This window comes from Oncorhynchus nerka, linkage group LG22, assembly GCF_034236695.1.
Source record: "Oncorhynchus nerka isolate Pitt River linkage group LG22, Oner_Uvic_2.0, whole genome shotgun sequence".
Classification (NCBI taxonomy): domain Eukaryota; kingdom Metazoa; phylum Chordata; class Actinopteri; order Salmoniformes; family Salmonidae; genus Oncorhynchus; species Oncorhynchus nerka.
The window spans coordinates 38,601,003-38,613,232 of record NC_088417.1 but is presented as its reverse complement, the minus strand read 5'-3'; the positions used below and the strand labels follow the sequence as shown (position 1 = coordinate 38,613,232).

The 12,230-nt window shown below is 41.5% G+C and overlaps 1 protein-coding gene across 1 annotated transcript in view; it reads right to left on the bottom strand.

Moving 5' to 3' along the window:
* LOC115105146 (disks large-associated protein 1-like) overlaps nucleotides 1-12,230 on the bottom strand; it is a 107,739-nt gene that overhangs the window by 74,428 nt on the left and 21,081 nt on the right. Inside the window, exon 3 of the mRNA XM_029626800.2 lies at nucleotides 826-1,006. Coding sequence (XP_029482660.2) covers nucleotides 826-1,006 — 181 coding nt within the window. The remainder of the gene's footprint in view (nucleotides 1-825; nucleotides 1,007-12,230) is intronic.

The window sequence follows — 12,230 nt, the reverse complement described above, 5'->3', positions numbered from 1 at the left end:
CTGAAGTGTGCCAGTGTACATGGCAGTAAATGCTTTTAAACAATGGCTGTGAAGCATTACTGGTGGCGTAAGACATACATCACGCTCGTTTTCTAAGGTGTGCTGTGAGAGTTAAGCATCTGTTGTGCTGTTGTATTGTAAAGTATGCTAGCAGAAGGCTATGTGTGCTCTATTACATGATGCAGAGCATTGGGAATTAGCTGATCTGTTAAGGACAGGTGGTAGCTGGTGTGGAGGCTAAGTGAATGGAACTGTATTAAACACATCAAACACATTCCATTGATTCCATTCCAGACATTACAATGAGTTGTCCTCCCTTTACCGGACTTCAGTACTAAATACATGTACATTCCTGCAGTGTAGTCCATGTGTGTTTCCTGGCTGTTGAAAATGAAAACATTGTTTCAGCTCTAATGAGAAAGACCTCATTTGAGTATTTCTCTATACGTCGTTGGAGTCTACAGAGGAGGAATTAACAGACAGATAGGATGATGGAGGGCTGCATTTCTTGTAGTCTAATTAGCACCGTGAATTTGACTCTGATCATTAGACCTGAAGGACACAACACCTGAATGTTTGGAGATGGTTTGGTTTAAATAGCCGCTCAGATGGGATCGTTGCTGGACGGTTGTCTGATAGTTGATTAGGGGTTGGATAGGGTTTGATTTGGTGTTGGTATGAGGTTGGTTTGGAGTTGTTAGCTTTTTCGATGGATGATTTGGGGTTGGTTTTTCCTCCCCCTTGCATAGCCTTTGGGTGTAAGAAAAGACAGGAGCCGGTTAGGGGATGGAGCAGGGGGAGGTATGCACCCCCAGGGCCACCAACCTGGCTAATGGTGCGCATGGCTCTCATGTAGCTCTCGTTTCGCGAGCGGAATTTGGGCGAGGCCAGTAGCCCTGCCGGGTCCAAGCTGTCCAGGCTTCTATTGATGGAAACCTCACTCACCGCACGCAGGTAGCTGTGGCTCCGGATCTGCAGCTTGGGAGAGTGCGACTCGGTGGAGATCCTGCAGAGAAAGAGGGAGAGAAGTTGGGGGAGAAAATACGCTCATGAGAGAGAGCCAGAGGAAGAACAACTGAAGACAGACAGACAGACAGAGAGAGAGAGAGAGAGCCTTCACAACTCATCCCCCAGGAAAGAGTGTATGTTTATTGAAAGAGTGTATGTTTATGTATGCATGAGAGAAAGAGGGAGGAGAGAGACATCAGGAGAGGCTGTGTGTGTGTGTGTGTGTCAGAGGAGGCTGGTGGGATGAGATGTAGATGGGCTTAGTGTAATGGCTGGAATGGAATAAATGGAAGGGAGTCAGACCTATTGTTTCCATGTGTTTGATTCCATTCTAGTCATTATGATGAGCACATCCTCCCATACCCCTTCCTCCAGCCTCCTCTGGTGTGTGTGTGTGTATAGAAAGAGTAGAGAGAAGTAGAGTACTCTTTCTGAATATTCAATCGCTTCAGGACCATCCCATATCTAATCAACGAGCACATTGTTTAATACTCACATAAGCTTTGAGTGTCCTTGGAATATCTTTTGATTCGCTTGACAGATTGGAGAAAAAAAGGACCTGGGCAAACTCTGATGCATTTAAATAGTGGGGAGATGAAAAGCAGTGTGTGCGAAGAAGGTGGAATAGAGGTTCAAACACACACACACACACACAGCTCTCCCTCAGAGGAATCTGAAGGGTGAGCTCATTAGCCCTAACCTGCAGTCACCAAGCAGGAGGGAAATCACTCAGCACTTTCACACCTGTGTGTGTGTGTGTGCAGCAAATTCCATATACACACTGGAACCAGTGTTAAATTAACACATCGCTTAGTGTAAAACCTTATTTGAATATTTCCCATTGTACCTTACCTTTCAAGTAAATTGTGTAGTTAGCACCCATGACTGTATTTGTTAGTGACAGAGACATGGTTGTCGCATTCATCCACTTCCTTTATCTTGGCTCAACCAAGTGAGATCCTAAGTGAATATGTTACAAATAAAAACAAGTTCTTTAAATGTCATTAACAGTCAAAACCATGTTTTTCATGAAGTTGGATGATATTTGAAGGAACTCAGATCAAAGTATAAAAAATGACTTTTGCTTGTACATTGACAAAATTTGATCATAAATGTACTTTTCCTCTCCCCATGTCAAACACTTGAATTCATTATTAAGGGGACAAGGTGACATCCCCTTAACTCTCATTATAATACACAAATGGTAACATGTTTACTTCATTTAAAGAAGTACCGCCTTGTAAACAACATCGGAGGAGGGGTGTTTGCAGAGGAGTGTGGTTTATATAGCTAGATAGCTACCCTACTGGTGCCAAAATTTGACCGTAAGGTGTCAGCAAATAAAATTAAAAGTTAACCCTATCCATCAATGGCGAAGATCAGGGGCGCAAATTTCAATGGGGACACTGTTAACTGCATCACAAGAGACATGCCATATGGGAGATGTACAGTATATACAGTGCATTTGGAAAGTATTCAGAATCTTTGAGTTTTTCAACATTTTGTTACATTACAGGCTTATTCTAAAATCTATTAAAATAATGTTTTTCCTCATCCCGCTACACACAAAACCCCAAAATGACGAAGTGAAAACAGTTTATTTTTATTTTTAATCTTTGCAAATGTATATAAAAAAAGAAGAAATACCTTATTTACATAAGTTTTCAGACCCTTTGATATGAGACTCGAAATTGAGCTCAGGTGCATCCTGTTTTCATTGATCATCCTTGAGCTGTTTCTAAATCTTGATTGGAGTCCACCCGTGGTAAATTCAATTGATTGGACATGATTTGGAAAGACACCTGTCTATATAAGGTCCCACAGTTGACAGTGCATGTCAGAACAAAAATCAAGCAATGAGGTTGAAGGAATTGTCCGTAGAGCTCAGAGACAGGGTTGTGTCGAGAAGCAGATCTGGGGAAGGGTACCAAAACATTTCTGCAGCATTGAATGTCCCCAAGAACACAATGGCCTCCATCATCCGCTGCGGTCCGCAGTCAAACGACCACCCCTCATCACTGTCAAACGCTCCCTAAAACACTTCTGCGAGCAGGCCTTTCTAATCGACCTGGCCCGGGTATCCTGGAAGGATATTGACCTCATCCCATCAGTTGAGGATGCCCGGTCATTCTTTAAACTTGTTGGGGATAGGGGGCAGTATTTTCACTTTGGATGAATTGCGTGCCCATAGTGAACTGCATCAAACTCTGTCTTAGATTGCTAATATATGCATATTAGTATTACCATTGGATAGAAAACACTCTGAAGTTTCTAAAACTGTTTGTATTATGTCTGTGAGTATAACAGAACTCATAGGGCAGGCAATCTTCCAAACAAGTTTTGAAATTCTGAAAGTTGGGGCAACTTTGACGTCATCGCCCCCTCCTTTCCCAACACGATATGGATCTGGAAGCACTTCCTACGCCTTCCACTAGATGTCCTCATTCAGTAGAAAGTGTAATGGAGCATTTGCTGTGAACTTTGACCTAATGGGAGGGAAAATAGTCGGTGTCGCAACAGAATGCCATTTTGCTGTGGCGCATTTCTCTGTGGGTGCTACAGCTGTTCCAATCAGCCCCAGATGAAAACGAATGATCCGGTTGGAACGTTATTGGATATATATGATTATAACATCCTGAAGATAGATTCTGTACTTAGTTTGACCAGTTTATTCGACCTGGAATATATCTTTTGGAAGTTTTCATGCGAGTTATCTTGGACCAGTAGTCAGTTTTTGGGCACGTGAGCTGAAAGTGATAGCAAATGCAGCTACTTGGACACTAGTATTGGACATTATGGAACAAAACAATGATTTATTGTGGAACTAGGACTCCTTGCACTACATTCTGATGAAAGATCATCAAAGGTAAGGGAATATTTATGTTGTAATTCCGTATTTCTGTTGACTCCAACGTGGCGGTGAAATATTGTTACGTCTGAGCGCCGTCTCAGATTATTGCAATGTTAGGCTTTTTCCGTAACGTAAAAAAAAAAATCTGACACAGCGGTTGCATTAAGAACCAGTGTATCTTTAATTATATGTAGAACATGTATCTTTAGTCAAAGTTTATGATGAGTATTTCTGTTATCTGGCGTAGCTTTCTATAATTCCTCCGGATATTTTGGAGGAATTTCTGAACATGGCGTCAATGTTAACCGAGATTTGTGGATATAAAAATGCATATTATCGAACAAAACATAAATGTACTGTGTAACATGTCATATGACTGTCATCTGATGAAGATTGTCAAGAGGTTAGTGATTGATTTTATTTCTAATCCTGCTTTTGTGGTTTTATCTTTGGCTGGAAACAATGGCTGCGTTTTTTCTTTGGTTTGGTGGTGGTCTAACATAAATATATGTTGTGTTTTTGCTGTAAAACATTTTAAAAATCTGACATGATGGATAGATGAACTAGGTGTTTATCTTTCATTTGAGGTATTGGACTTGTTAAACGCTAGTAAAACCAAATGCATGCTTTTCAACCGTTTGCTGCCTGCACCCGCACGCCCGACTAGCATCACCACCCTGGATGGTTCCGACCTAGAATATGTGGACAGCTATAAGTACCTAGGTGTCTGGCTAGACTGTAAACTCTCCTTCCAGACTCATATCAAACATCTCCAATCTAAAATCAAATCTAGAGACGGCTTTCTATTCTGCAACAAAGCCTCCTTCACTCACGCCGCCAAACTTACCCTAGTAAAACTGACTACCCTACCGATCCTTGACTTCGGCGATGTCATCTACAAAATAGCTTCCAATACTCTACTCAGCAAACTGGATGCAGTTTATCACAGTGCCATCCGTTTTGTTACTAAAGCACCTTATACCACCCACCACTGCGACCTGTATGCTCTAGTCGGCTGGTCCTCGCTATATATTCGTCGCCAGACCCACTTGCTCCAGGTCATCTACAAGTCCATGCTAGGTAAAGCTCCGCCTTATCTCAGTTCACTGGTCACGATGGCAACACCCACCCGTAGCACGCGCTCCAGCAGGTGTATCTCACTGATCATCCCTAAAGCCAACACCTAATTTGGCCGCCTTTCCTTCCAGTTCTCTGCTGCCTGTGACTGGAACGAATTGCAAAAATCGCTGAAGTTGGAGACTTTTATCTCCCTCACCAACTTTAAACATCTGTTATCTGAGCAGCTAATTGATCGCTGCAGCTGTACATAGTCCATCGGTAAATAGCCCACCCAATTTACCTACCTCATCCCCATACTGTTTTTATTTATTTACTTTTCTGCTCTTTTGTACACCAGAATCTCTACCTGCACATGACCATCTGTTCATTTATCACTCCAGTGTTAATCTGCTAAATTGTAATTATTCGCCTACCTCCTCATGCCTTTTGCACACAATGTAAATACTCTTTTTTTCTTTTTTTTCTCTACTGTGTTATTGACTTGTTTATTGTTTACTCCTTGTGTAACTCTGTGTTGTTGTCTGTTCACACTGCTATGCTTTATCTTGGCCAGGTCGCAGTTGCGAATGAGAACTTGTTCTCAACTAGCCTACCTGGTTAAATAAAGGTGAAATAAAAAATAAATCATACTTAAATGGAAGAATTTCGAATTACCAAGACTCTTCTTAGAGCTGGCTACCCGGCCAAAATGAGCAAACGTGGGAGAACAACAAGAACCCGATGGTCACTCTGACAGAGCTCCAGAGTTCCTCTATGGAGATGGGAGAACCTTACAGAAGGACAACCATCTCTGCACCAATCTGGCCTTTATGGTGGAGTGGCCAGATGGAAGCTACGCCTCAGTAGAAGGCACATGACAGCCCGCTTGGAGTTTGCCAAAAGGCACCCAAAGACTCTCAGACCATGAGAAACAAGATTATCTGGTCTGATGAAACCAAGATTGAACTCTTTGGCCTGAATGCCAAGCTTCACGTCTGGAGGAAACCTGGCACCATCCCTATGGTGAAGCATGGTGGTGGCAGCATCATGCTGCGTTGATGTTTTTCAGCAGCGGGGACTGGGTGACTAGTCAGGATCAAAGGAAAGATAAATGAAGCAAAGTACAGAGCGATCCTTGATGAAACACAGGAGTGGCTTTGGGACAAGTCTCTGAATGTCCCTGAGTGGCCCAGCGAGAGCCAGAAATTGAACCCTATCGAACATCTCTGGAGAGACCTGAAAATAGCTGTGCAGCGACGCTTCCCATCCAACCTGACAGAGCTTCAGAGGATCTGCAGAGAAGAATGGGAGAAACTCCCCAAATACAGGTGTGCCAACCTTATAGCGTCATACCCAAGACGAATTGAGGCTGTAATTGCTGCCAAAGGTGCTTAAACAAAGTACCGAGTAAAGGGTCTGAATACTTACGTAAATGTGATATTTCATTAAAAAATATATATATTTTTATAAATTAGCGTAAGTTTCTAAAACCAATTTAAAAAAAATCAATTTTAGAGTAAGGCTGTATCAAAGGGGTTTAAATACACTGTATGTGACCCACCATCTGGATCCAGTCCTATGTAGAACATCTTGAAACAGTATTTTCAAGATTTTAGTTACAGTCTTGTCTCTGTCTCTTGTCATCGATGCAACTCTCATATGGACTCGGAAGAGGGGAAGGTCGAGAACCACACATCCTCCAAAACACAATCCCAACCAAGCTGCACTGCTTCTTGACACAATGCATGCTCAACCTGGAAGCCCGCCACACTAATGTGTCCAGAGGAAACACCATACACTAGTGTCAGTGTACACCGTGCCTGGCCCACCACAGGGACAGGGACATCTCTGCCGACATCCCCAGGGACATCCCCAGGGACATCCCTGCTGGCCAAACCCTCCCCCAACCCGGAAGGACGCTGGGCCAATTGTGTGCTGCCCCATGGGTCTCCCGGTTGTGGCCAGCTGCGACAAAGCCTAGCCTTGAACCAGGATCTCTAGTGGCACAGTTAGCAAATGCGATGCAGTGCCTTAGCACCACCTGGAAGGCCCCTAAATGGCCTTTTTATTAATTTTTTCACATCGGATAAAAGTAAAGACACAGAGCTAGACAAAGCATCTCATTGCAGTTGAGGAACAATGGGAAGGTAATCGGCTTTGATAGTTGATTAACTTGTAACCCCACTTTTTTTTAAATGGTTCATGAGAATTTTGGTACACCTACTGGAGAGCTCGTCTTTGTCTGCACCCATTCACATCGTTCACACCCTCTTAAGCCTTAGCCCCACCCATCTCTTTAAGGATTCACATGTGCCAAACAGAGTGAATAAGGTAATGTCGTAAAAAAACAAAGATTCAAGGCTAAAAGTGGTGAAAGTAGTAGCAAAAATACACTTGATGTAGTCCTTGGCCTATGTCCTAATCTGATTTTGGTGCAGGTCATGGTGTTCTTCACATTACCGTCTCTGGTAAACACACACTATATTACAAAAAAGTGTATTTGTCAGATGCACAGAATACAAAAGGTGTAAACGGTACAGTGAAATGGGTTCTTGCAGTCTTATGTTTGATGTTTAGCTAGATAAACAATTAACCATAATCCCAACTCATACTACCATGCACCATGCATGAATCTGCAGGAGCTAAAGTTAACCAACTAGTTTCAATGTTAGCTAGCTAGCTAACATTAGGGTATAACTAGCAATGCGAATGTCTTTCTAAGATATGAAAAATATTACTATACAGATCATACACAACGTTAGCTAGTGTGCCAGCCAGCTAATGTTAGCTAGCTAGCTAATAGTATGCTTTAACTTGCAATGAAATCAACTTTGACCTGTCACGCCTTGGTCATTATATTTTGTGTTTTTGGTATATGTTTGGGTAAGCCAGGGTGTGACATGGGTTTATATGTTGTGTTTCGTATTGGGGTTTGTAGTAATTGGGATTGTGTTGATTAGGGGTGTGTCTAGTTAGGCTTGGCTGCCTGAGGCGATTCTCAATTGGAGTCAGCTGCTTATCGTTGTCTCTGATTGGGAACCGTATTTAGGTAGCCTGAGTTCGCGTCGTATTTTGTGGGTGTTTGTCCTGTCTCTGTGTTATAGTCACCAGATAGGCTGTAATTAGTTTCACGTTCCGTTTGTTGTTTTGCTTTGTATGTTATTGAGTTATTTCATGTACGCATTCTTTCATTAAAGTCATGAGTAACCTACACGCTGCATTTCGGTCCGACTCTCTTTCTACAAACGAAGAACACCGTTACATGACCCATATACATGGATGAACGCTTCTCCCTCTCTGTCATGGACGCCATGGCTGCCCTTAGTTTGAAGAAGTGTTCCGGAGGCCGTTGTTTTATACCACAGCCTTCTGTGTTCTCTTTTAGATTCTCTCTGCTTACACCGGGCATCCCACTGATTTAAAAACTCTGTCAACGTCTTCCGTGATCACACTGTTGATCGGCATTTCTCCCCCATCACTGTTATCAGAAGACTCTACAATGTTTGATTCAATGAAAACGTTTCTACCAAAATCAGGGATTTCACCATCGTCTGATTTACTTTCAGTCAGAGTGAGTCAGCATGCCACGGTCGTCCTCCAGAAAGTAGTCCATCACATCTTTTCCCCACTGATCTTTGTCGATAGCGCTATTAACTTCAGGGCAGCAATGTTGAGAGCAGTAGCAACACTTTTTACGTTCTTCATCATTCATATCTTTCTAAATAAGATGTGGTGAAAATGATTATCCACACATACTGAGCAGCTTATGTTATAGACAGCACCATGCTACATGGCAGACCAATCCAAACTCATCTCTCGGCATTTCCAGCCCATCCAATATCTCAGCCAATCCTGGCTAGCAGGAAGGTTCCTGTATTTTTCTGTGGCTAAACCAACTAGGCTCGTAATTGAACAATTATATTCGTATGTACATATGGTATAGAGCCCCACAGTGGTGGTACTCATAAATAGGAAATGTTAGAAGGACTTCAAATAATGGCTGTGTTTTGTGTAGGCTTTTCCTGGTGTGATGTTTTAGATTTACATTTGTTACCATCTCGGACAAGACTTTCATCACTATATTCTGATCTATTAACTCTCAGATTCAAAAATGCTAATTACAGTCAAAGTATACATAGTGCAAAACTACAAATCCCTGCAAGCTCCTGCACATCATCTCTAGCTGATCTCTATGCTAACAGGTATTGTGTCAATTTAAAACTTCCACAATACAGGGTACTGTATTAGGGTTACACTTACCTCACAAGCTCTTATTCTGAGGCTATGTCATTTATTGTCATAAATATAATTTGAATGATAACATTCATCTAGGAACTAACTTGGTGAAGGCAACAGGACAGAAATTAATGAATTCAAGACCTATGTTTCTGTCACTAACAAATACAGTCATTGGTGGTAACTCTACATTTGACTTTAAAAGGCAAGGCACACTGGATAATTATACTAGAGACATGGCTTAGTGGGGGCGTGGCTTTCAGTTAGTTATTTTTGGCCACCTGTGAGTGGAAGCGTTGAACAAGTTTATTAAGTGGTCTATGGTAGAGGTATGGTATTGCCACATAACTGGGTGTTTCACTGTGATGGTACCTTATGCATTATGGAACAATAACTAAAGGCACAAAGCAACTGTTTCAACCCATTTATGAACAAGTATAAGCCTTTTTTGTAATTGCGTGATAATCTCACAATAATGGCATGAAACCTAGTTTTACACTAATACGGGAACCTGAATCTCATAATTAACAGTCCACAAGTCACATTGTGCTGTGCTGGCTTGTAAAGTGATGATAAACTTTTATTGGAATCCAGCCACAGTTGGGATATCTGACATATAGAATTTAAAGATCACCTACAATCTGCATTCAGAATGATAGCCAGGATCAGAAAAACTATTATGAGACTACCTAAAGTATGTAAACTGGAACCATTTCAGTAATGGTTGCATTAAATCCAAGTAACATATTGGATTAGTTTAGAAAATGTATGTCATTTATATTTGTGTAGCGTTGATATTGAAACAATTAAAATAAATCTACCTGCAATAGAGCATGCTGGGAAATATGATAATGATGGGTGTGTTTTTGGTTCACAGTGATAGGTATGAGTTTCAGGCCCCTGTAGGGTTAAATATGTTGTGTTAAATACATACTGAACAAAAATATCAATGCAACATGCAACAATTCCATTGATTTTTACTGATTTACAGTTCATTACAGTTCATCAATTTCACATGACTGGGAATGCAGATATGTATGTGTTGGCCACAGATACTGAAACTTAAAAACAATGGGCCTCAGGATATCATCATGGTATGTTTGTGCTTTCAAATTGCAATGATAAAATGCAATTGTGTTCATTGTCATAGCTTATGCCTGCCCATATACCATAACCTTACTGCCACCATGGGACACTCTGTTCACAACGTTGACATCAGCAAACTGCTCGCCCACACAACGGCATACATGTGGTCTGCAGTTATGAGGCCGGTTGGACGTACTGCCAAATTCTCTAAAATGACGATGGAGGCGGCTTATGGTAGAGAAATTGACATTAAATTATCTGGCAACAGTCCTGGTGGACATTCCTGTAGTCAGCATGCCAATTGAATGCTCCTTCAAAAGTTGAGATATTAGTGGCATTGTGTTGTGTGACAAAACTGCACATTTTAGGGTGGCCTTTTATTGTCCCCAGTACAAGGTGCACCTGTGTAATGATCATGCTGTTTAACCAGCTTCATGTCGCGTGGATGGATTATCTTGGCAAAGGAAAAATGCTCACTAACAGGGATGTAAACAAATTTGTACACAACATTTGAGAGACGTATGGGTTTTTTTGCGCATTGGAAAATGTCAGCTTTTATTTCAGCTCATGGAACATGGGACCAATGCTTTACACTGGTTCAGTGTAGATTTTACACCCGTAGAATTTGCTGTGGTGTGTAGGTCCAGAAATACAACTCCACCATTCATACGTGTTGGTGTTATACAACATATGAAAAGTAAATAGCTTACCGTCTTTCTATGATACATTATATAAGTTCAACAGCATACAATCATTGGACAAGCAACACACGCACATGTACACACACATCCTCCTTCTCTCCTGTGACTCTCTCCCTCCAGGTCCAGTCTTCCTTAATTATGTATGCCCTCCTTAATAAAACAGAGTGTGGTTACCGCAGTGAATCCAACGTGGTTACTGATTCTTGGATGGATGGAACGTGGGGCAAAAGAGTGGCACACATGGACTGGTGCACTGAGGGCTGGAGACAGAGGAAGGGAGGAACAGGAGAGGAGAGAAGATAAAGGGGGTGAGACAAGGGATGAGAGAGTGGGGCAAGAGGAATAAGCGTTGACATAAAGGCAGTGGGAAGGAAGGAAATAGAGAGGGGACAAAAAAATGTGATCTAAATGGACGTATGGAGGACCTCTATCCCTCTACAGTCTCTGTCCATTCACCGACTGATCACCCCCTGTGAGACTGATTACGATCAGGAACATATTTATTGTGTCCAATCAAATGCCAGAGCCTGCCTGCCTGCAATCAACATGACTTCAAAGGGGGTTACGTTATCCTGGAGAGGCCCATTGGAACAGGTATTTTTTAATGAACACATGCTACTCAGTAGGTCTGTGTGTGTGTGTGTGTGTGTGTGTGTGTGTCTCATCCTCCATAACAGAGTTACAAGCTGTGTTATGTACGTCACTCTCCTCTGTCTGCCTCACTTACTCGCTCGCTCTCTTTTTCTCTTTCTGTCCTTTTTTAAAATTGAATTCATTTTGGATAACATACATATTTAAGCTACAACAAAATGTACAATGTGGGGCAGAGCAGATATGACTTAAAAGTATTAATTGAAACGCTTGTTTGCAAAGTGGTCCTCGATGGTAAAAACAATAACACATATAATGATTAAAAGGCAAGACAAACTTACAAACAACCATAAATACATTCATCCATATTGACATCCTAAAAAGTGTCACTATTCGCTGCGCTTTTCCCTAACCTTAAAAATCAACCATATTCATTTCACATTTCAACATTAAAAAAACAATCCCTTCATCTCAATATCCGCATAAAATGACATACCCAAATCTCACTGCCTGTGGCTCAGGCCCTGAAGCAAGGATATGGATATTCTTGATATTATTTGAAATGGAACACTTTGAAATTTGTGGAGATGTGAAATGAATGACGGAGAATATAACACAATAGATCTGGTAAAAGGTCAAACGAACAACAACAAAAACATACCTTTTCAATTTTTTATTTTGCATCATCTTTCAAATGT